The following is a 25,803-nucleotide window of genomic DNA, read 5'->3' as shown; positions in this document are numbered from 1 at the left end:
CTTATATGGTTGTGGATGTAGCTCACAAGGGTGAACCACATTAAATTATCAGTGTCCTTTTTATTGATTACTTTGTTCGTCCGGTTCTATACTATTGGGGATACAGAATAATAATTGTGTTGATTCAACCCTAGAATGTAAATATATATAGGCATAATAACAATAAAATCTACAAGAGGAATATAATTGTATTTATTATAATCCCATCAGGTTGGAGATATGGTAAGCTGGGTGTATTATAAAATTTCTTATTTACAAGCGGAACGTAAAGCATTTCACGCGCAATAAAATACACATCAAAATAAACATGTCTATTTACACCTATAATATTCTGTAATATAGAATATTTACATTCTGTAACAATCATCAATGTACTCGGAAAAAAGATGAGCCAATTATTTCAGTGTCTTGTGTACATTGCAGAAAAAAATTATCATACATAAGAAAAAAGGAAGGAAGATTATGTACTTAATCATATCTACAAAAGAAAGACCTGCTGCTTCCTTCAAAAGAAAGACCTGCTGCTCTCAACTCTATTTCAAGGCCGGAAGATTCTGATAGTTTTCTTGACCTCAAGCCGACAAAACGGACATCTGGAAACAGCAGATGAGCATCTACGACAAAGAACATGACCACACGGAATAAATGTCATGTCCACTTCATTGCTCAAACACACCCGACAAACCCATGCTGCCTTTGCTGTATCTGCTTCTTTAACTGCCACGTCAGCCTTCGCCTAAACAAATATGTTTCGTTCAGTGTTGGTCAGAATAGTTGTTGCAGAAACAAGTTACAGTAAAGGACACTCATACTGATCATTTTAATATATACGATAATGATACAGTTTCAGCAAATTACAACACACAAACCTGTTCGTGTAAAAGTGCTGCCTGAGACTCTTTCAACTGTTCCTGCAGAGTTATCATTCTGTGCAAAGTGGATTGCTTCTCCTCGTCCATGTTGATCCCTGCTGCAGAAAGCATCTCATGCACTGCATCTACCAATTCTGCAGCTGACACTCGCCCATACTGGAGCTGTTTACCATCCTGCACTCCGTCAAAACATTTTACTGATAAAACAGTAGAGATATGAACAGAATGGAGAACCATGAAGCATGATTAACTTGTACAGATTTTTCAAACAACTTGAGACTAAAACTTTGCTTATGATGTTAACGTCAAAATGCACAAATACTTATTATTGCATATAAATTGGAAGGCCCAAACCTGATGAGATTTTGTTTTTGCCCTTTCAGAACTTTCTGCAACTCCACCGAGAGCCCTCTTATCAGCTATAGCATGACTAATATTTTCGGTAGATGATGTGGCAGCCTCGTTTGCCGTCGATATGCTTTTAAATGAGAAGATATGTGAAGAAAGAAGAGGCTCGACAACACCTGGTGCAGTTTCCACCTTAAATCTGTAGAGAGCCTGGCCACATGATGGTCTGACATCATCTGGAACCCTACCATATTTCAACTTCTCTCCATTCTGCGACCTCCATGCAACTATTTCTCCCTTATAAAAGGGCCTCAAAGGATGGAGCTGCACTTGAAGAGCATCTTGAGGCAGAATATCCTTGCCTAATAACTTATTACTTGTAGTTTCAGCTCTCTCTTCAGAACAGAGTTTCAGTGTGTTAAGAATTGCAGTTTCAGAGCCTTCAGGACATAAAAGTAGGGAACCTATAGGAAGGGGGATAGGCAAGCCTAAAACCTGGCTTACAACAATGGCAATCACATCAACAACAGATATACAAGGAGGAGGCTCAGCAACCAAAATAGAGGTCTTTTTCCCGTCCATAAACCATAGACTCCGGTGTTTGGAACGACCCTCCCATTCTGGAGGGGAATTTTTATTGATGAGTGTGATGTCTATAGACTTGGGAAGAAGTAGAAAACGGGTATGAAGAAATTTAACAAACTGCAACTTTTTTGCAACAAATTGTAGCAACTCTGTTGTTGTTTCAAAAGGTAAATTATCGGAGGTAGGAACGTAACCAGCTATGCTGTTCATAAGAGTCCACACAGCACTCTGAAATGATCTGTTCGACAGCTTCTTCCTGAGAAGTACCAGTGGGACAGAACTAATTGATTCCAACATCTGTAAATCTTCTTCCTTATCAATTTCCTGAAAGCAGCAGATTCTATTGCTAAATAAATAGAGAAAATCTGAAACACATAAGATCATATAAGATTAGAAGACACTAATTTTCAGAACATGCAATCTGTTTACCTCTACGACAACATCTGAAACTTTCCTGATGCCTAAGGCTATACAAATTCTCTCTGGAAGATCTGGGTGAACAAATCTTAACCTTGATGTGTCAATATGCTTGACATATCGGGAGCCATAAGAATCAATATAAACACATAATCTTGCATGAATGAGTCTGCAACCATCATCTGGGACTATAACATCGGATTTCCAGTTGACAGTATCAGACACATTTTCCTGAAGAATTGCACCACAAAGAAAATAAAGGAGTCCCATCACAGCTCGCATTTCATTGGGATTTAGACGCTGATATCCACAAGCCTTTTGGAGATTTAATAGAAGATCCTTTGCAGCATCTACTGATAGCATGTCCTGAAGTCCCAACTCTTTAAGAATTTTCACAAAAGGAAGATATGAAGTAGGCAGTTCAAATGCAAATGGAGACAGGTTTATGGTTAGATGAACGAAAAGAGAGTTTGCTGTCACCAAGCGTGTTCCATTTGCAGCGGGTAAAAATGCCACTCTCTGCAGTTCTTCTACATCTGCATTATAATTAAATGATAAAGAAAACGCATAAACAGACGCTGAACCATTTGACTAATAATTACAAACAGGCAATAGTATGGCTCATAACTTCAACCAATGTCACATCTAGAGGTTATAGAAATTTTTGACACGTGAGAAGCAAATTACGCTACATTTGATAAACAGAAACCAAATACAAATCATAGTAACTATGATACTAGAATGATCTTACTACTTATGTCTGACAAGGCAGTCGATAAACCAAGTGCATCAGTTTATGTTCTAGTTTCTATTCTCCTCAGATGCAAGTCCTATCAGAAAACGTGTCATTTGGAGATGCCAATGAATCATAATGCAAATGAAATGCGAAGACTAGAAAGGATGTAGAAACACATGTCTTCCAGAAGTAGGGGAGAAATATGATTTTGCCATAAATAAAAAAAACGGCTAGCAGAGAGACCCAGCATCACTAATTTGACACAAAAAAAAGTAAATAAAAACTTCTAGTTCTTGTTTCAAAAAAAAACTTCTAGTTCTTTTTATTTCATTTATTGAATTTTTTTTTTTCCAATGGAGCAGAAAGTGACCTGCAGAAGAGAAGGAATCCCAAACGCTATCCAGGTATCTCAACACTGCACAAGAAGCTTCGTCAACTGTCATCACACCAGATGTGGTGGGCCAGTGAGCAAGCGTGTCTTCACCGCCATTTCTCCCAATCACCTAAGATAGATCCTCATTGATTATATGCGTACTTGAATATTCTAGGACTTTCAGAAAAATATAGAAGATGCAAATTGCATACCTGTAGATGTTTTAGGACTCTGGAAAAGGCGGGAGGACTCCTCAAGTGGAGTGCTCCCCAGGAAAACTCGGGTGGGACAACGTTTTGTCTGGAAAGAATGGGAGAACAACTCCAAGCCAAAGGCCAATCTTTCAACAGAATAGCTTCAGTATATGAAGTAAGTATTCTCTTGCCACCAGCACCAGGAAACCCCAATTCAGCAGGTACACATGCAATCTTACTTAAGACATTACAAAAACTATTGCCATAAAGGACAGCAAAGTTTGATATAACAGTTTCAATAACAGATCCAGCTAATGACCATATCTCCAAACAAACTTCATCACTAGAGTCCCTCTCGAACTCATCCAAATCTGCCTTGGATCTCATGTACTGACTTCCAAGAAACTCTACTCTTTTGGCACATTCAAGTATTACATCTGCTTCATTTGCAGTTTGAAGGCCCAGTTTCCGTAAAATGCGAAGCCATCCATCTCTAGTAAACCTTTCTCCAGGGAATTTCTTTCTCTCGCCATTGAACACGGAGACTAATAAAGTATCACAGGGATCAAAGAGATCCTTGGGTCGAGAGAAATCTGTGGACAATTCATCTCCATTCCTTACAAATTTTGACTCCTTCAGAACTTCTAGTAAATCAGAATCTGTTTGGAGATCCTGCCAATTTGTATAGAGATAAATTAATATATCTTCCTGCTCAGGCTGAGGTTTGCATTCAAATCCAGGCAACCCAAACCTTCTTAAAATCTGTGGATCTTGTAGTTCAGGAACCCACAGGGCACGTAATAGCTTACACTGGATCGTTTCTGTTGAATAGTCAAGACAATGTTCATCAAATGGCTTTAGGAATGAATTTGAAGAGATTGTACACTGATCATGACCATGCAATCTGCTGTAGGCTCCCTTTACTGTTTTATATATAGGCAAACACCGCAGTATTTCAATCTCCTCAGTTCCATAATTAGAGCCATTAGAAACAAAATCATGAGCAAAAAGGCTAAAAAGTTCATCTCTATCTGAATCTGAAAATGAAGTAAGCTCAGCAAAATAGCCAGCACGTTTAGCTGCAACAAGTTTGGCAACAATTACTTTGCCCAATGATAGATTGGGTGGAGGGAGGCAATTACATGAGGCTGCAGACTCGATAAAGGCAGCATCAAATATTGGTACATTGCACTGGTTCAGAAAAGAAAATAGCCAAGGGTGCCTATTTTTGGCTTGGTCAAAAGCTGAAAGGTATAACTGGAATCCAGATTCAGGAGAAGAATTAAAGGCCAAACAGGTAGTATCACTTCCAGTGCCACTCATACCTAAAACACTATTTCCACGGTCCGGATCAATAAGAGGGGGAGGAATGAAGACCAAATGCCGTTCTTTTACACGGCATAAGATGGGCCTTCCAAGAAAAGCAGGAATTAGAGGCCAGTCTGCAAACAGTAAGAGGTCTTCTGATGAACCAGTGAAACATTTCCAGAACAACTTTATCCACTCGTATGAAGGACCACCACCATCAACAGATGTTGAAGTATCCTTCCATGAAAACCATGGTGCAATATTTGAACCCATTACGTGATCCACCCAGTTCTCATGGAAAAGTGATCGCATATGACCAGCCAGTAAGTGACAAGAAAAACTCTTCAGTTTTAACAATGATTGCAAGGCACAATTTGAGAAAATATCAAACAGTATAGTTCTATCCAACAACTTTGAATGGACAAATTTTGCAATCAAAGGCAGCATCAGGGCCTGCTGGTCCTTGTCACCAAGCCAAAGTTCAGCGACTCCCAGTCGAACCAACTTATTAGCAGCAGTTGGACAAGGTAAGCCTCTGAGTTCAGCAGCAACCAATTGAAGTTTAGGATCTCCATTTGCATAGCTACCATCTGAAATATGGTTTCTTTGATTTGAGGGCCCTCCAGGGTTACCAATATCTTCCACAACTCCTCGACCAAAATCAAATAAAGCTTTCCCCAAACTTGTCATCAGTTCAAGTGCATCTCCTGAACTGTCTGTGCCCTGGGGTCGAGATACAAGCGAATTCTGTATGTTACGTATTGATGATGATGAAGAAGCATTGCTTGACATATTAGCTTCTTTTTGCGAGGAATTTGAGTTAACCATGTCTGTCAATGTATTTTCTCCAGAAAAATTTGATGATCCAGGAAACTCAATATCAGACAAACAGTAGTCAAGAACATCCACATAGGTATCAACTGATTGAAGAGAGAAAGTTGTTGAAGACATCCTTAGAAGATCCCGAACCATTTTAGGTTTGACTTCTCGAACAGTAAACCCCACAGCCTGGATTTCAGTCACCAAAGTCCACGGTACAGAAAAGACCGGATAATGTTCTTTCACAAAGCCACAAACTGTAGTTGGAAGCAAATTACTAGCTACCCCATTGCCAGGCTGTGAAAGAAACATACCCTCTCCAGCCTTGACCAAACTTCCTGAATACAGTTGCCACACAGGAAGATCAGAAACACGAGAATAGAACGGTCTTATCACTTGTTCTATTACACATTCCCAATCTGCTTTACGCACTTCTGTTTGTACTGGGTCATTGGCATCTCCATGACGATTACTCAGTGCATCAACATAAGACTTTGGCCAAAAGGAATAAATTTGATCACGGTATGCCTTCACAGACAGAGCAACAGAATGACCTATACATGATTCAGTGGTTGAACTCAAAGGTTCTTTTATTAACTTCTGCATTTCCACCACCATTTCAACGTAGGAATCACAAACACAGGACATCAACTCTCTGTTCCAAGCTTCAATCAACTGATCTCCAGCACTAGGCTTTGCTTCCAACGAAGATTCCCTGTCCTGGTACTTAAATAGGGAACGACCACCATTATGACATAGAAGGAAATATCCAAGGATAACAACTGGTAGATTTATACTACTGGACAAAGGAAGTGGGGACATAACAGAGCTATTCATGTGGATGGCAGCAGGATGACCATTTCTTGATACGTGCAATGCAACTCCAGCAACAGGTGTCAAATTGTGCACAAGATATCTCCTAGAGGGAAAAAAAAAAAAGAAGGCACAAACAGACAAAAAAAATCAGCTAGACATTAAAATTATATCTTAAGAATTCCATTTTGTTAAATAAAGGTTCATATAATACATAATTGGAAAACATAATCATCGACCTTTTGAAGTGTCTTTCATGCCAAACAAAGGGAAGAGTAACTAACATACGAAGGTACCATGTGGAATGTAACTTACCAAATGTTGGCTCCCAAAACAAGCAAGAGAGCATGAAAGATGCATTTTGTATATGTAAGAAAATCTAAACCTATATACTCACACACATACCGATAATACGAACTATCTTAAATACAAAATTAGATGCAACTTTTACCCACGAGATTCTCTTGACCCAACATCAACCAGGAGATAGCAGAGCACAGCAACTTAGCAGCATTAAGAATTAAGCAATCAAGTCCTTTTCAGTTACTTCACTATTCGTTTGTCAATTAACACAACAAAAAATAAAGTGTTTCCTTAGCTTTTCTAGCTTAAATAGCTCTTTAAGAATTTGATCTTAGTATTTGCCTCTGTCTGCGTCTTTTTTATTTCTTTGCACTAATGATCAAATAGATTTAACATTTTGTGCCCTTCTCAAGTCTATCCAATCTTTAGGAATAGGCATCCATAAAAAAAAAAAAAAAAAAAAAATTGGCATCCCATAAAGTAGCCAGATGAGAAGCATATGAAAATGACTTTTTGTTTTTTCCTAGGCTAGATCAACATCTCACTCTTATTTTCATTTTTTCTCGTTTTACAAAGGTTAGTTATCGTAAATAGTGTAGCTACTAATAATTCAGAAAAAAAAAGCTCACAAGAAGAAACAGACTTCCGTAATAGCTATACCAACAACAATACCCTGTTGACCAAAATAACCCTCTCCTTAGTGAAAAGCTTTACAAGGTATACATCAAATACCCCCTGCTCTATGACGAAAAAATGACTTAGTTAACATGTTAAATTGGACAAAAAAAAAAAAAAAATTGGTTATATGTTAAATTGGACATTGAGCAAACCTACTTTTTATCAAATTTAATGCCATATCTTTGAGAGACAAATTTAATGATGGAAAATATTTTCCCAAAATCAGTAACGAACTTAATTGCTCAATATTTTTTGGCAAAAAGCATCATTAGGCCCCTGATCTTTCATTTTTTGGTTCATTAAGCCCTTCGTCTTTTATTTGGATACATTAAGCCCCTGATCTTTTTTTTTTTTGGTCTCATTAAGCCCTTGATGACCATAAAAAGTAAATTTGAACATAAAATTTGGTTAACTGACTGTTATTCATTGTACCTCCATTCGAAATTTGTATTTTTTCCCTGTTTGAAAGCAGTTTTGGATGTGTCATGTGGCTATAGGAAAACTGTAAAAATCTTAATCCAAGCTGTAAAAAAATATTTTTTTTAATAATTTCAAATACAGATGAAGTCAATAACGTATTTTTAACAGAATTAGATGTTCACAACTTACTGATTTGGTCATCAAGGGCTTAATGAGACCAAAAATAAATGATCAGGGGCTTAATGTATCCAAATAAAAGATCAAGGGCTTAATGAACCAAAAAATGAAAGATCAGAGGCCTAATGATGCTTTTTGCCATATTTTTCCCTACCCTTATGATATTGACATATGAAATTCACACCATAACTTTCCAAAATGGCATTGAAAAATCAGAGAATAATATCAGCAAGCACACCTATCAAGAGCCATATTTCTTGTTTGCCCAGAACCGAGGCTAAGCACAACGAGCCACCTGTCAATAACTCTGGTAGCTGTAGCTCCTTCGTACAAGTTCACATCTATCACATGCAATTTTACTGCAGCGTTTGAGCTACTAAACAACCTTGATATTTGAAACTTTCTCCACTTCTTTTCTGAAAATGGGTTCCTCATGCCAGCAGATGATGGGCCAACACAAATTGAATAGTTCAGGCATGGCTGTTCAAATCCTTCATCCCAAGTAGAAAGTGAAACCTGTATTGTCACTTTTCACATTAATCATTAAATTTACCAAGACATATAATCAGACAGGATACAAGTATGTACAAATGGTTAAACTTTCTGTAGTACAAGTAAACAACTTCTGTTTCCTCAACTTCTGAACATAAAAAAGAAAAAGCATCAGAGAGAGAGAGGGACAATAACAAAGGCATCTACATGGTAACAATGGTTAGTGAAGCAATAACTGTATCAAAGGAATCCTGCAAACAAAGCTATTAAACCTATTTCAAACTAGAAAAATGTTTATGTTTTATAAAGGTAGAGATGAAGAGGAAAAACATTTGAATAGATGAAGAGGAATATGGTTTGAATAGGCAAAAGAACTTAAAGATATTTAACAAGAAAATAACTTGGACCAACAGTAAATTGAGCCCTTACATATATTTTTTTTTGTTTAAATCAGGTTGACTGTAGGACCTTGAAAAGCTGAGCACCTACTTAATTATCTAATACAATAAATTGTTGATTCAACCATCTAAATGCAACCCAGGTGTGCAATGCTAAAGTGGTTATCACAGTATGTGATCAAGAAGGAAAAAAGGCCTGCTTAATTAAATTAAAAAAACCATCATACACAATTGAAAAGCTATATACGTTATCCAAGATTTTCATTTTAGAAATTACAATCTGATATGCATTTGACATTTGCAACTCAAAAAGAAGAAAAGAAAAAAACAAAAATAAAAAACACGCACAACAAGATATCTGAAAAACGAGCAAAAAAAAATAATAATAATACTAGCAGCAGTACCACTCTTCATATAACTGGATATTTTTAAGCCTTGTCAAAAAACAAACGAAAATGGTAAGCTATAAAAACAAAAGCGAAGAAGCTTCTTCATACCCACACCACATGAAGATTCCAATTTCCAGGAGTCTTACTAAATCAAATTTCTATCATCATAGCAATGTCTTTCACTACCCACCTACTTATATTGTTTGAAATCAAGAAATAAACCAATGCCTACACAAACAATGGACATAGTTTTTTAGACTAGCCATTACATTCTTCATCCACTCGTGCAACTACCTCTACAGACACTCGGAACATATTTATAAAATTCACCTCTTCCACAGTGTTAATGGTTCAGATTCAAGTGTCCAGTTCTTTGAAATATGGACAAATTTTGTTTTCAGTCTAATAGTTTGACTTGAAAAAATAAATAATAATAGGGGTTGAATTGGCCTTTAGCCTAAAGTAGAAGCCAGAAGGGTACTTTTAGCTCCCTCGACTTGTTTATAACATCCTTAAATATGGAACTAAATTAAAATAAAAAAATATTTAATCCTAACATCAACACTCTTTGTGGTTCTTACTTTATAAATATAATGTAAACCCTATCAGCTAGAAGGGAAAAATAAAACATAGAGCAGCCAAGTACAAAAAAATGTAGTTCATGAAATAAGAAAAAATGTAGGAACCATTTCTTTCTTTCACAAGAAGTTCTTGAAGAAAGACAGTTTTACGTCTTTCATCCTTTTATTTTCAGGTTCTCAAAATATTGATTGCTTCTAACTGTGTCTAGACATAGCCATAACAAACTCAAAAGCTAACAATGAACCAAGTACACTGAAGAAATTTTTAACGAAAAACAGTTTTTGCACACCCCTTGAGAAATAAATAAGGATTTATCATCTAGTAATATCTACAATCTTCATCAAACTTTCAACCCCTTGAAACTTAAAAATATAAAAACAAAACCTAATACAATAAATGTAAGCAAAATAATTCGGATTTCCAGTTGTAATCCTGCATCATAACCTAATCCAGAAAAAAGTATCCTCTAACTCATCAAGATGTCTTGCATGCTAGAGTATTGACCAACATTGCTCTAAAAAATGTTTCAGGTCCAAAACAGGAAACACCTATGATTAGAAACAGCATGGAATCATTTACTCTATTCCAAATTGTTCATGAATCAACTGATTTCTGGTAAACTATGATGTTAGTTTAGATATGAGGGTCTTCTTAATTTTCTTTTTAAATTTTTCTATAAGACTTGGAGGAAAAACAAGTACAATGCAGAGGATAAGATTTCCTAGTACATGAAAACCAAAAGAAAAAATCAACAGCAAATCAAGAAACTAGACTGCAATTAGCCTAGAAAAAACCAAGAACCCACCTTATCCCAATGAACAAGGTGAAGCAAGGTTATTGAAAATATGGAAATATCATTTCCCAAATTTTATGACACTGAAGCAAAAACTAGTGTACACATCTTATCATCCGCCAAAACAATTCATCTATCTACTACCAAATATTAAAAATTACAGACAAAGAAAACTAGTCTTCCAAGTATTAAAAGGACCAATACAAAACTTCATGTGCCCAAGAAAACTAAGGTTCGTGTACCGATAGTTATAAAGGACTCATTGAGATTCTTCTACACAAGTTCTTACAAAACCAAATTGCCGCTGGTGTTATTAATAGAGACATCCAAGTTCAAGAAAATTTTATTCAAAAACCATTTAAAGATGAATGTGTTTTTCATGTTCAAAAAGAATATTTTAATTGAGTACTCCCATGCATGCACTCACATGGACTGAGGAAAAGATATTACCTGCAAAACTGATTTCAGGAAAATAAGAGTACTAGAAGCATGCTCCATGAATCTGTCAAAGATTTGCTTTACTCTATTCAGTCCCAGCTCAAGCCCATCTTTAACACATTTTGAGGATAGAGGCATGCGGATAATAGTACAATCTATCAGTGAAGTGTTTTCACCAATCAGCATAGGATTAAATTGATCACAAAATCGCTCCGTCAAATTTGTACCTGAAAACAAATCACAGGGAGATCAGTCAGTTCTTATGTACATGAAAATTGTTATACATATATAAATATACACACAAGAAGAAGTTTAAAGAAGAAGAGGAAAGAAGATAAAATCTCTTTTGCTTTGATTTTTGTCTTTCAACTTATTTTTCAGGTTCTAAAAAAATCCCCTTTGACTAGATCTTAACTACATTGACTAATAAAAGTTTCACTAATTGCATAAAGGGACTAGTATAATTTATGGGAACAAAATGGGAAAAAAAAAAATTCAGCATTGACATCGAGTAGAAATTTTACCCTAACCTAGGGGCCACAGCTAATTTGGACTTCTGTTTTGCATTTAGCACATATGAATTGCTTGTTCAAATCTTTCTACACAAATTCCAATGAACCTGATTGTGAGAGTGAAATACCTATGAGAGAAAACATCTTTGCTGCAGGAGCATGACTTGAAGGAGCACTGAGTGCCAAACAACAAGGATCAAACATATAAAACTGGCCACCAGAGATAATTGACAGAAGATCACATATAAAGAAAGAGCTAAGAAGCCCCAAGCCATAATTAAGTGTATTTCCTCGAAGTCTCCATGGAGGAAGGAGCTGGAGGCTGCTGATTTCCTCTCTATTCAAACTGACACCTTCTAAAATGGCAACTACAGCAGGTCCTTGAAATTCCCCTGCAGATAATTTTAGAGAAACATTCAAAGAGAAGTCCAAATTCAAAAGAAGAAACAATCTGGACAAAATCTGGAACGCATGGTCCAAAAGTAAGATAAAATATTGCAATCATTTTAGATTTATGTTTCTTTTTCAATGGTCTAATTTCAGTGATAAAGATTCTTGAAAACAGAAGAAATATCTAACAGCGGGTAGATGTCTTTCCACCTGAATAGTAATGAAACAAAGGGACATTCTTAATTTCTAAGCAACAAAGATGGCAACGAGTTGGGCAATGGTTCAGGGTGGAGCTTGATCAACTATGTTCAGGAAAGGAACTGGGCAGAGAAATTGCCATCCTTATTATGTTATGATTATTATATCATAAAACCATTAAAAGATATTCTAAAACTTAAAACTACTTACCTAGGTTGTGCTGCAGCAAAGACTGACGAGGATGCTCTCTCTTGTCAAAAATTACTTGTACCTTTTTAGCTTTGCAGCAATCTGCCAACTCAAGAAGGTCAAACAGCAAAAAATCATTGTTCCCATATAGTGCCAGAAGTTCATTTATTTTTGCAAAATCCATGCATGGCAAATCTTTAGTCATATCTTCATCTAGCAAAGAGAGGCAGCGGAGTGATTTGACACCCAACCTATTTGCCAAATCATTGCTGACACTAGGATGAACAAAATGCTTTCCAACAAGAGAACTTCTTTCCATCCATGGTGCATCATTGTAAACAAGATCCCCAGAACACTTCAGAAAACCAGAAGAATCTGGCATTAACAATGATTTATTAGAAGCCTCAAATAATGAGTTGTCAGGACAACAGTCAGAAACAGCTTCAAGGATGCAATGGACAAAACTCAGTTGATCAGTTAATAGGGGGAACCCTTTCATATCATTTTGTAACCGTTGCAAAACATGAAAGTAATCCCAAACATCAAAACTAAGTCTCACGCCCAATTCCAAGAGCAATTCCTTAAATTCTGATAACTCAGATGGGACAACGTACAAATAAGGGCTAAATTTCACTGGTGAATCAAAAGCAAGTGCATTTGGGGATACGAAATCATCACCAATCCAAACCCAGGGAACACCATCTAAAGCTGATTTCAACACCATGAAATCATCAGTACCAATATATTCTTGAAGTCTAGAATAAAGAGTTGGAATCCCCTTCTGCAGTGCAGCATCGAAACCCAGTCTCGTATCAGAATTTGGCTTTAATTTATCATAGGACTTCGATAGTTCAATTAGTTGCATCAATAAGATATTTATCTTAGGGCAAACCGTCCAACCAAGTCTATCTTCTAGATATTTTGAGCCACAATCACCATCTAGTATATGCATTGCACTGGACACCATCCACACCTGTGACATAGGCCTCACAATGTTCGGTGATGCTACTTGCCTATCAGATTTTAACCATGGCAATCCTTGTAAAGGTGGATCCACACAAACTGGACAAAAATCTATTGCCTTCATTTCGGACCAGAATTCTTCTTCTGGCTTATCATCAACCAAGTTAGATAAGAGATATTCAATGTCCAGAGCATCTTTAAAGTGATCCTTATCTTTCTTGAGAGACTCGAGAGGCATAATATCACCATCTTCGATACAATTATTCTGAGAAACCAAATTAACCTTTGACTGGGCGAAGTGGCCCTCTTTCTCCTCAGCTGAGAGCTTGAACGCAAGAGCATCTAAACAGGTAATGAACCTCCTACCATAAATCACTGCGTCAGAGTTACCAAATTCATGTAATATTGATACTGATTTAGCACAATCAAGAAAACCAGTTAAACCCAGAGTGCATTTAAGCCCAAGGCTAACTAAAGTATCCAATATTTCGGGATCTGTGAATTCCATTGCAGGAAAAAAACCACTGTGCAGCACCTTTTGTAGCTCAGATCTACGGGGATCATAAAGCCTGACAAAAAGATAATAAGAAGTTAAAAGTGATACTAAACTACAATCCTTGAAGTGTCAGATCCCTAATCACTGAGCAGTTTTAAATATTTTCCCTAAATAATTTGTAAATGCAAAAAACAAAGTCACTGGTTGAGTTATATCATGTAAATAACAGCCCCGTTTAAGAATAACTTTGTCAAAATAAAATTCTGATTACTCTTAGGATGGTGGAGTTCTAGAATCACCTCTATCCATACTGGAACTCCATAATCCAATAAGATAAACAATTCCATAAAACAAAATGATGGAAACCACATAACTAAATTCCAATTAGAAGTTGAAAGAAACTTCATTCTGTTTGACTATCAAAATTTCAAACTGCAATGTTGAAGGTGATATCACAAACATTAGATGCACTGAGATCAACTATGAAAAGATGCTCATGAAGAAGATCAATTATATAAAAATCATGATGTGATTGGTGAGCTGTTGTCACATCAAGAGTGCAATGAAAATCCTTCTATTTCACTTGTGCCAAAACACAGCACCAAGATTTCCACTAAAGAATTTTTCATTATGTTGTATCAATGTGCATAATTCATAAGTACATATAGGTCATTTATTAAAAAAGAATAAGAATAAGCAGAAGCTAATAAAAATCCTATAAAAGTGCAAAATTATATTGATTCTTGAAAAGATAAGATGTAATATCCAGATACTTCAAGTTGCGGTGAATTCAACAGCCTGTAACCATTGTCACTGACTGGTTCTTCTACTCAGGCAACATCCTCCGGCAACAGCAGGTATGATTTCTTTCCAGTTCTGCTTTTGTTCATCCTCTGGCAGTATCTGTCTTTTTTTTCTTTTAAGCTATACAATTCTTCTCTTCATCTTCTTTTTATCTCTTCTTTTCTCCATAATCCATATCTATGTTGTTATGCTGCCCAATCTTTTCCAAATTTTTATAATTTATTTATTAAAAATGAGGAAAAAGATGAAGATGAATATGAGGATAAAGAAGAGGAAGATCTAGATAATATTGATCTTGATGAGGATGTTGATTATTCGGAAGATGATGTTTGGTTTTCTTAGGAATTAGGATCTCATTATTAGCTTTATTTTGGTTTAGAACTTTAGAGCTAGTAATCGAGTAATAGCATGTTTTATTTTGCTTTAAAACTAGTAATCTATTGAGCTAGTAAAACACATGATATTAAAGTTTGATGATTTTGTTAATTTTTATTTTCTGAACTTTTTCTAAATTTTGTCGCCAACGCCTTTGCTCTCACCTCGCCTTTCAATACTATGTCTTAAGGTACAATCAAAATCACACCATTGTGCGGAAAGACCCAAAAAAATAAAAGAAAAAAAAATGAAATATTTTACATGCTTGCAGTAGCCCATGAATAGACCCCTTTGAGCCTCAGTTTGTCTAAATGAAGAAGAAAAACACTATCTTGTGCATGTGCTGTGCTCATTGAGCATAGAAGCATGATGCTAATTAACCTCAGGAATATTATTTATAGCAACATGGTAAAGCTCAACTCTTCAAGCAAACACTTACCTTTATATTTCAACATTTGAATTAACAAAGTAGATGCAAGATAAAGAAAGACATTTTCATAGAGGAAGCAAGTGCTACACCATTAGTATTAAACCAGAATACATAGCATCAAGAGAACTAATCACAGGATTGGATGCATGGATTGAACAGTTTAGTTTATCAAACAAACTTTGAACATTAACCACTTGCACTAGAAACAAACATTTGGGATCAAAATAGAAAATATAAGAAAATAAACACATACTGAGATGGTTGTTGTCAATTTCCATTTGCAGCCAAAACAAATGAAGTTGGATGCATGAATTGAACAGTTCAGTTTATCAAACAAACTTTGAACATTAACCACTTGCACTAGAAATAAACAAACATTTGGGATCAAAAATAGAAAATATAAGAAAATGAACACATACCGAGATGGTTGTTGCCAATTTCCATTGGCAGCCAAAACAAATGAAGTAGTGCAAATGGCAGATTTGATGGAAACATCATTGTCAATCAAAACCTTCACATCTTTTAGAATGGCAGCAAGAGTCTCCCTCTTTGAAATGAATTCTGACATGCGGTTAAGAACGTGAACTTTATAAAGTTCAGGCTTTGATGGCTCTCTGATATCCAAGTACCTTATGAAAATAACTTTCTCTTTTTCTGATTCAACACGTACAAAATCATCATTCATGAGATCCTCCTGAACATCTTCTGGTTTAAGCCATTTGGTAGGTTTACTCAGACTTACTAGTTTTCTAGTTTTGCATGACACAAACACAGGAAGGTGTTTGATGACATCAATGCATTGGTCGTCCATACGTTCTTCAAAGAACCACTTAGACTGAAGAACAAAAATACGCAGTTCATGCAGTTCTGCTTCTGATGCATCAATGAATAGCCCCTCAAGGTTCTCTGCTGTGCCAGCAATTGCAAGAAATGCATTTGATATGCCTGCTGCTGTTGGAGATTGAACAAAAAACTTCAGCCCTGGATGTTCTATTTGCAGGTCATGCCTCACAAATAAACATCCTACCTTCAACAACAAAGAAGACAAGTTTTCACTCCAATCATAATCTGCAATCACATTAGAATTTGGAACTAGCTGCAACAGACAGCCATCTCCAACAGGTAATATTGGCCAGTTAGAAAATATTGAGAGATCATCACAATATGATTTTAGATAGTTCCACAGCAAGGTTATCCATTCTAAACTTGGTTGACCCTCATTACCCGGAGTCCAAGTTACCTTTCTGGAAAACTGCCACTCAAGAGGAAGTAATTTTACAAGTAGCTTCTCAAGTAAATCGCAAGAAAGAAAACAAAGGTTTGACTTCTTGCTGCCAGCTAGCTGGCATAATTTTTTGTAAACATCTTCTGGAATTCCATGGTCCACAAGCTGGTTAGGAATCGAAGCTTTAAGCAGACCATATTCATCTCCCCTTGCAATATAAATTCTTTCACCAGCCCCATTTTTCTCAAATGTTGCAAATAAGCCATTAGCAAGCGGCAACAATGCTAAGCCGTAGAGACTATCAGGTTGAATGGGAATTTCTAAATCAAGTAAACAATATTCAAGGATCAGGATCATCACATTTCTGTCCTTGAATCTACGTTTCCGACGAATCAACAGTTTTCTTAACAATTGTGGCGTCAGAAGGTTCAGAGATGGGCACGCCTCCATAAATCTCTCTACAAGTAGCTTGGGAGCAGTGGCAAGAGGTAGACCAGCATCCGATAATGCTTCTACAAGTTCATGTATCTTATGAAACTTGAAGTCTGGAAAAAGCACTTGTTTGGCAGCAATCCATTGGCCTTCTCTAGCTTTTGTATATAATACACGTAGACCAGATTCCGCAATAAATTTGTATAGTTTTTGCACCATTGATGCCCAAGGCTCCAAACCTGTTGCTGTTGGCCAATAAGAAAAGAATAGATCAGATGGGCCAATCTCCGTGGAAATTTTCTCAAGCACATGGCCATAAGCAGGGGCAGCGACAGCTTCGAGGATGTACATATTCCAGTCTGACCGTTTTTTCCCACCCCCTGCCATATCATTACCAAACCAGATGTCTCTCCTGTTGGATGACAATTCAAAATATGAATTAATATGTGCTGGAAGACCAGTAGTGATTGGCAGTGGTAAAAAGCAGAAGGCACGGCCCTCAAAATTCATCCTTTGTTGAATTGAAGCTGTAGAAACATGAAATAAGTCAGAAGCAAAAGCACCTTCACTTTGCAGGATATGGCCCAATTCACCATCTCTCTTGACAGAGTGTATATGTGCAGCAACACAAGCCCATGGAATTGATTTGTGGGAATTCTCATTAACAGTTACAGAATCTCTGTTGCCTTGCCCATCAGCTATGCACTCACCAGTTATCCAGCAGTGTGAAAAAACACCAGATGGCGTTTGCTCCGTCACCACAATTTTATTACATTTATGGGGCAAATCTCCATCTATGGATTTGCTTAACTTTTTCAGCAACTGATCTTTAGCCAGTCCCCTACTTTGACTTCCATTCATAATACTAAAAGCATCATTCCATGCGCCAGACTTCGTCTCTGGCTCAACAATGTTATTTCTGTACACAGAATGCAGGAGTTGCATTTCACAACCATTTCCCTCCTTCACAAAAATAGATATTTTTTTCACATTGCGGAGAAAAAGCAAAGCATCAGAAACAACCCCAGAAAAGGATGTAAAGAGAGACATGACATCTTCAGGCGCATATCCTTCCTTCTTTATCTGGCTCCGCTGGGCAATACTAGAGCTTCTAAGAGGAAAACGAAAAAGGGTACCAGGAAATGGATTCAGCAAATCACAGCCAAAGTGCAGAAATGGAGAGAATTGATCAGGAAATTGTTCTAAAATCTTTCTTCCAACAAACTTAATTCGTAAGCCAGGGTGGGAAGGAGAGATCCCCGGCAAATTCGAGGCATGAGGATCAAACATAACAACGTTTTCACCTGAAACAAATGCAGGTATGTCAGTAAAATGATAAACACAATTAAATCCAAGCCCAAATTTTCCAATTGCAAAAGGCTTTTCCAATTTGCTTTCTTGACCAATGCGGGAAATAGCATAAAGATCCTGTGGGCTGAAAACTGAGTCATTGAAACAATACAACGCAGGGCCTTGCCAATCTGCCATCTCAGGAGAGAGAACAGAAGAAGTCCCATATTGAGTTTTATCCAAAAGAAACATTACTTCAGTAGCACCAGCATCCTCAGCATTTTGAACCAGCTCGAACAGAATCCCTGGACCATCTGCATACATCTCAAGTATATGTTTAAGTCTAGTTGTCAAAGCTTCATGTTGTCCAAAGGCTTCAGCCACCCCAGATAACCCGAAATTCATTGAATCGGCACTCTCAGCAAGCAATATCCTCCGAAGTGAGCAGACACCAAGCTTCTCAGCAACTTCATTTGAAATATTCCCATGGACAAATTGCCAAACTTTTCTTTTTGCCTTGAAGTCAAAAGAAGATGCACCAAATGAGTTATCTCCATGATCTGAGCCAAGCAACCAGGGAGCATCATTATAAACTAAATCACTGGCAGGAAAGAGTCTTCCTGAAATGTCTGGTAAATAAATCTTGACCTCTTGTTCACAAAATTGAACTTCTGCCAGATGCTGGACAATCAATAGAGCTGCCCTGATTTCTTGAACATCTAGAGTACTGGAACCTTTCCTCATTGCCATTCTAACCAAAATATTAGCGTAATCAATTGTCTTGAAACATTCTCGAACTCCAAGCTCCAAAAATAAGTCTTTGAAAACGGCTAAATCAATGGGTATAACACGTATATAAGGGGCCAAATGAAAAGGACCATCAAGAACAACCTCGTCTGTGGTCGCAAATCCATCTCCCACCCAAATCCAACGAGATCCTTCAAGAATAGCTTTCAAAATGTCCATCTCATCTGTACCAATCAAGCTCATCATTATTGAGTATATCTTCGGCATGGCCAAAGCTAATTCCTGCCGAAGCACCTGATCAGTCACAATCTCATTGTTTTTCCCAAGCTCAAGCAATTGAGCTGCAAGTGTACTTCCTCCTGGTGGAGATAACCATCCTAGGTTAGATGACAATGCAGTGGAAGAGCATTCACCATCCAGTATTCTCATGCTAGCAGAAACAAGCCACAAGTCTGCCTGTAACCTAACAAGCTTAGGCGGGGCAACTGTAGATGACACAACAGGCCATGGCAATGTTTGAAAAGGTGCAGAAACCATCACAGGGCACCAGCAAATCATCTGCATATCATTCCAGAACTTTTCCAGGTCAGATTTCAAGTTGTGAGGTCTAAATACAGTTGCAGCACGTGAAAAGATTCTGTTAACAGTCAGTTGACTGTCAATTAATTGGTTGGTTGACCACTTCATTGCATTTACTTCCAAGTAGGAAAGAAGCACTCTACCTCTGGAATGTGCTTTTTGTTGATCCTCATGCACTAGTCGCTCTACATGTCGAGCACTCTCTATCACTGTCTCAAGAGAGATAGATGTTCTGAGGCCCAAACCCTGTAGCATGTCAAGAGCGCCAGGCCCTTGGAAAACACCACAAGGAAAACTATCGGCATCATCCAATAAAGCACACAACTCATCATTACGAGGATCATATAGCACTACAGGACACTTGAGAGCACCACTACAGGTTGGCACAAATTCCAAATTTCTCAAATGTTCCCTGAAAGCTGAATCCTCAACACACAGCTGAGGCAAGTTTTGCAAAATTGAAAGCATAATACTGTCACGAACTTCAGGTTGCAGCTCCCTGACATTATGAAACACCTGCTGTCTATAAAAGCGTGCCTTCCCCATTCTCTCAATCCCATAATATCTCATCAAAATTTCTTCTTCAGTAGTTGAGGCAATAATAAACTCAGAACCAAGAAGATTATCAGATACATCTAACGGTCGTAGATACTTTTGAGGATTCTCTAGATCAGAGTAAGCCATAGCTTGAATATATCCAGTACCATAAACTTTATAGATGGGAAGCTTCTTGCAATTTCTTTTCATAGAGTCATCAATGCAATCTCCCAAGTACCATTTTGGATCAAGAAAATAACTACGAAGCTCATCCCTTTCTTCAGATCTCAAATTCTGAAACAAAGCTTGAACTACACCGCCGCTTGAAGAGAGAGTATCAAAAATTGATTCCAAGACACCTACATAGTTAGCTTCACATACATAAACAGACAAATCTGGATGCTCAACCCCATAAGCTGTATTAAGCATCTTGCATCCAATCTTAACAAGGGCATCACGCATAGAAACTGAGAGCTTATCTGCATTGATCAGTTTTGACTCCCTTAAAGGTCTGTACAGATGCCCAGATGTAGATGGCAATATAGGCCAATCACCAAACAGGGATAACTTTTTGCAGTGCTTCCTAAGATATTGCCAAAATAACTCAAACCATGATAAAGTTGGATGATCACTACAAGATTCTGGAACCCATAAAACCTTATGCTTATGTCTCCAGTCAGCAGGTACAAATCTGGGGAGCAGATTAAGGAAATGTGTAACATTGAAGACTGTCAGATTCGTTTTTGACGCCTCTGAAATAGCAGAAAGCCTGTTTAATATGCGCATAGGAATATTACGATCAATTACTTTATCAGCAAGTTGTTCCAGCAACATGAGTTCTAATTCACCGCAAATAAAATAAGAGATCCCCTTGGAAGCTTCAGAGAATGATCCAAAAGACCCATCTGCTAAAGGAAGGAGTGGCAGGTTTTTAGCGTGAATACCAGCATCAGCATCAACTAAATCATCAAGGCAATATTCCAACAATACAAGCTTGTAAGATTTGCTCAACAACACAAGGGTTTTGCATTCCTTAAGAAAATGACGAACTTTAGCAGGAGTAACCACTTTCTGCTCCATACCAGAAGCATATTTCAAAAGCATATCAAACAAGACAGCCGGTACATTGACAATTGGCATTCCTAATTTAAGTAGTGATTCACCAAGTTCCTCACTATTAGCGAATCCTTCATCATGAAGGAATGCTTCAGCTGTTGTCACCCATTTGCCACCTGCAAATTGTGAATGCAATACAGGAGCATCGTCAATTTTCCTGTATATATGCTCAACTAAAATGTTCCATGGTTCTTCAAAAGAACCAGTGGGCCACAAACTGTAGTACGAATCAGTTGATCCTAGAAACTGTTGCACACCAAGCAGCAAACGTCTAAAAGTAGGAGCTGCGACATCTTCCAGAAGAAGCCTATTCCACACAGACCGAATTTTTCCACTTCTATCCATGTCTGCTCCGTACCAAATGCCACGGCGATTTGAAGAAACCTCAAAATATCCATTGACTTGGACACTCAGTCCGGTCCTTACAGGTAGTGGAAGAGAACAGAACGCCCGACCAAGCTTCAGATCATCATTCTGGGAATAATCACATCGTTACAAGGTCAGACTTCAATGTGTTAAAATCAAACACATAAGATACACAAGTATTCAAACTAAACACATGATCTCTTTGATTTTCCACCAATTATCTCATGCAAATATAAAGAAATGCAAGAATACAGCAATCAATCTTTGAACAAAATTATTTTCCAAGAGAATATTTCCATGAGCTAAATTCAAGAATCTAAATTATAGGTGGAAGTTAGAATTTAGTATCAGCATTGGTGCAGTATATGTCGGACAAATGACCAGCAAACTATGATGCAAAACAATTTGTTTCTCAAGAATGTGTAGGCAACAAGATAAATGCATAAAAGGAAAGTAATGCACTACCAAGTTAAAGACGAAACTAAATATCAAGGAAGTATGAGTAATATTCTACCAAAGAAAATAAAAGATTTCAATTTTAGGCTTCTCTGATGATTTAAAATAACTATTTCGTCGGCAGTAAAGGTTACAGTAAGGGTGGAACAAGCTAGTGAACCACTATTGCTTTTTAAATCAGTAATTTTGGTCTTCCTGGGCACTATGCCCATATTATTACTAGCAAAAATTGTAAATAGATAAACAAATATATAGTTATTTCTTTCTCTTTGTAGTCTCACATAGTATATTAGTAAAACTACATTCTAATAATATGCATAGCTAATCTGGAAGTCAAAATTTTAAGAATATATTACATTCTAACTTGAAACCATCAAACTTTAAACATAACAATTTAAAATTTAAAAATGAAAGTCTACACAACAACTAGAAATTTTTAAAAGCAACATATTCCACAACCACAATAGTATTTTGTAACATGATTCTAATAGGTATGATATTTATAATCTTAGAAATTTGGTATTATACGATAGTGTTTGTATACTATCAAGGCAACATAAATAGAAATAGTATATGCTTAGCTGTTAAAGGCGTGCCTCACTCAAGGCTCAAGGTACTGAGCCTTGATTGCAGAAAGCGAGACCCTGTTTAAAAGGCTCTCGCCTTGTGCGCCTCGACTGGGCCTTGGAGCCTCAATCAAGGCGCGCCTCTGTGTTTTCACTAGGGTTTTCTTCTTTTTCTTTTTTGCTGCTTTGTGTAAAACAAATGTTTGACTAATCTCAACCACTAATCTAATTGAAATAAGATTAATCTTAACCCTTCATTTAAATAAGAATATCAAGACACAGCTAAATATAAAAATATTAGAGAGGGATTAAGAGCAGAGCAGTCACGTAAAGAAGAGTCTCCTCCACTTCACTCAAACAGAAACTGCGACAGACAGACATATAGAAGAATATCAAGTGACAATGAATGGTAGTAGCATTAGTTAGGTACTTAGGTTAAGACGTTAAGTACATGTTAATGTCTCTATGAAGTATGAACTTGACTTGGTGTTTTTGACATTTATGATTTAGTATTTTGTTTTTATGTGGTTCTGTTTTGTTTGTGTGGTCATAAGTGTGTTTGTGGTCATAAGTGTGTTTTTCTGGTTTATGCTTTAACTAGTAAAAGAGTACTTTTGTTTCTTCTAAATTTTCTGCGCCTTGTGTTCCTCAGGCGCGCCTAGGCTCCAGGACCCCTTAGCGCCTTAGTGCGCCTTGCGCCTTCAACAACTATGAGTATATGTACGTAATTACAAATCTTTAAGATGTAATTATAAAATAATGCACATGTAACCATAAAATGTAATTACTATAATGATTCTTATACCAATAAAAATGAAACATGACATTATTTTTGTAATTTTCAGCTCTCCTAGAATAGTAATTCATATTTATTAGAATCTCTATTTTTAATGTGAAGTGAAGTCTTATTTAATTGTTATTGTTTTATCCATGTTAGTGTTGTTAGGGAAAGAAACCCTTGGTGTCTAATTGATTATCCTTGGATGTGATTTTTATAGGAAGCTTAGGTGTGACTCCAAAGATATTCTAAGTTGGATGCTTCAAACCTTAGCTATTTGCTTCTTTTCAAAGTGAGTACCTAATTTGTAATCATTCTAGACACTGGGTAAACCGAAAAGTATGAAACAGCAAGCATTGCTAACATCATGAGATCGCCAAAATGGTATCAATAGGGACCAGAAAAAATAATACATAAAACATCCCATTTTCAAACATATACAGCAGAATGTCTGATGGTATCAATGCCTATAACTTTTTTAGAGGTCCACTAAAAAAATCCTTAATCCCAAGAACATGGATTTCATGAATATTCTCTTGCAGCATCCCACACCCCACATTATTAAGAACGATATTAACCAACTTCTAGCATATGCATATCAGCGTAATAAACCATGGAACCATCGAATTGTCCCCTTTTTTCCTATTTAGCTGTTCAATAGCATCCATGCATGTGTAAATATTAAATGGACAAAGTATAGAAGTCTAAGGTTAATAAGTTTGGGATCTATATGAGATTATTAAACAAAACCAACGTACCAGAAAAGAAAAGAAAGAGATTCCAACTCACATCAGACAAACCATCAGATATGCATGCTGCAACAGAAGCCCAAGGTAGGAGATGGATATCATATTCTTTAGAAGCAGTAGCAGCAAAAGAAACAATTCTGCTGTTAGCAGGTGCCATAGTTTGAGCTACATAAAACTTATCAATCCTCTTTTTGACTTCATTTTCAAGAAATGACTCACTCAAGAAGTCCACCGCATAAGCGTCAGACTCCTCCTCCTTGGGCCCATTCAGGCTCCATTTTGACATCCTTTGAAGTGCCTGCCGATGCCAAATAATTTCATCATTTACCGGGGAAACACTGCAAGTATAAAGCTTCCTTGGCTCAGTCTCTCCGTCCTGCCAGACATACATCTCAATAGAAAGCACACTTTTGAGAAACAATAGAGAAAGAACACCTTCTTCGAAAAGCTGAAGAAACATAGACAACAGGTCGTTATCCGAATATGCTTGCCTTGAGAGCTTGCTAATGGCTGCCTGCGTTGCATTCCTCAGAGGAAAACGGAATAGAGTTCCCCCAAATGAAGCTCTCATGTCGCAACCGAATGAAATGTAGGGTGAGAACTGATCATTGTAATGCGTAATTGCTGAAGACGAAACGAAATCGATTCTCTTTCCAGGATTTGAAGTCGAAACATTTGGAAGGTAAATTCCCTGAGGATCGAATAAGACAACATACTTTCCACTCACGAACGATGGCAAATCCGTTAAGTGATAAACCGAATTGAAACCAACGCCGAACCGACCAGTCTTCCATGCCTGACCGTGCTTGGCACTCCCGCCAATTCTCGAAATACTAACAAAATCCTCTTCGGTGAAAACGGCGTTATTATAGGCTAAGAGCGCATGCCCCTGCCACTCGGACAAGGAATTAGACAAGAGGGAATCGGAGCCGTGGTGCCGACGGTCGAGACAAAAGCTAACTTTAGTGGCACCGGCGTCATCGGCGTTCTGTATAAGCTCCTTGAGAACGGTGGTACCCTCAGGATAGTTCAAGAGGACCTCTCGGATCCGCCGGGTAAGGTCAACCTTTTGACCGAAGTCTTCCAGGACGATAGATTCCGGTGGCAGAGACGATGACTGCATTTTCGTACAGGTTTAGGGATTTCGGAACTCGACCATTAGTAATTTAATTATGTCGCAACTTGTAACCCAAATAATCTATATGTGTTTACAGTAATGGTTTTTTTTTTTTTTATAAAGGAACAGTAATGTTTATTTAGTGATGTCTGGAACATTTAGTGTTACGTTTGTTGTTGTTTTTTTTTAAGTGTTAAGCGTGTTGTTTTGTTTTGTTATTTTGGCAATGACTATGGTTGTCCGATATAACGAACTAGAAAAAATAAAAGGTTAAAAATTCAATCGTCAGAATTCACAAAATTCTATAAAATATAATATTTTTATTTATATTCAACTTTATAATATAATAAAAT

At 37.1% G+C, this 25,803-nt stretch overlaps 1 protein-coding gene across 3 annotated transcripts; it reads right to left on the bottom strand.

Annotated features, from left to right (window-relative positions):
* Positions 1 to 290: 290 nt before the first annotated feature.
* On the bottom strand, positions 291 to 25,509 carry LOC136223050 (uncharacterized). Of its 3 annotated transcripts, none has more exons than XM_066010835.1 (12): positions 24,374 to 25,509; positions 15,912 to 21,892; positions 12,446 to 13,956; positions 11,776 to 12,039; positions 11,148 to 11,362; positions 8,282 to 8,559; positions 3,544 to 6,571; positions 3,329 to 3,461; positions 2,235 to 2,758; positions 1,227 to 2,129; positions 870 to 1,046; positions 291 to 736 (listed from the first exon to the last, which is right to left on the bottom strand). In XM_066010835.1, the coding sequence occupies exons 1-12, from the start codon at positions 25,454 to 25,456 to the stop codon at positions 539 to 541; spliced, it is 14,295 nt and encodes a 4,764-aa protein (XP_065866907.1). In that variant the 5' UTR covers positions 25,457 to 25,509; the 3' UTR covers positions 291 to 538. The 3 variants fall into 3 exon arrangements, with proteins under 3 accessions (XP_065866907.1, XP_065866908.1, XP_065866909.1); XM_066010836.1 differs by having other exon boundaries at positions 24,343 to 24,512; XM_066010837.1 differs by lacking the exon at positions 24,374 to 25,509 and having other exon boundaries at positions 15,912 to 19,744; positions 19,909 to 20,084.
* Between the last annotated feature and the right edge of the window lie 294 nt (positions 25,510 to 25,803).

This window comes from Euphorbia lathyris, chromosome 3 (assembly GCF_963576675.1).
Source record: "Euphorbia lathyris chromosome 3, ddEupLath1.1, whole genome shotgun sequence".
Classification (NCBI taxonomy): Eukaryota; Viridiplantae; Streptophyta; class Magnoliopsida; order Malpighiales; family Euphorbiaceae; genus Euphorbia; species Euphorbia lathyris.
This window is presented reverse-complemented; position numbering and strand designations above follow the sequence as displayed.

Bases quoted from the DNA above. Each gene is read 5' to 3' on its own strand.
- LOC136223050 (XM_066010835.1), bottom strand. From the start codon at position 25,456: ATGCAGTCATCGTCTCTGCCACCGGAATCTATCGTCCTGGAAGACTTC. The intron at 3,462-3,543 runs GTATGCAATTTG...GATCTATCTTAG, and splicing joins GAGTCCTAAAACATCTACAG to GTGATTGGGAGAAATGGCGG. The intron at 2,130-2,234 runs GTAAACAGATTG...TGCTGCTTTCAG, and splicing joins TTTCAGATGTTGTCGTAGAG to GAAATTGATAAGGAAGAAGA.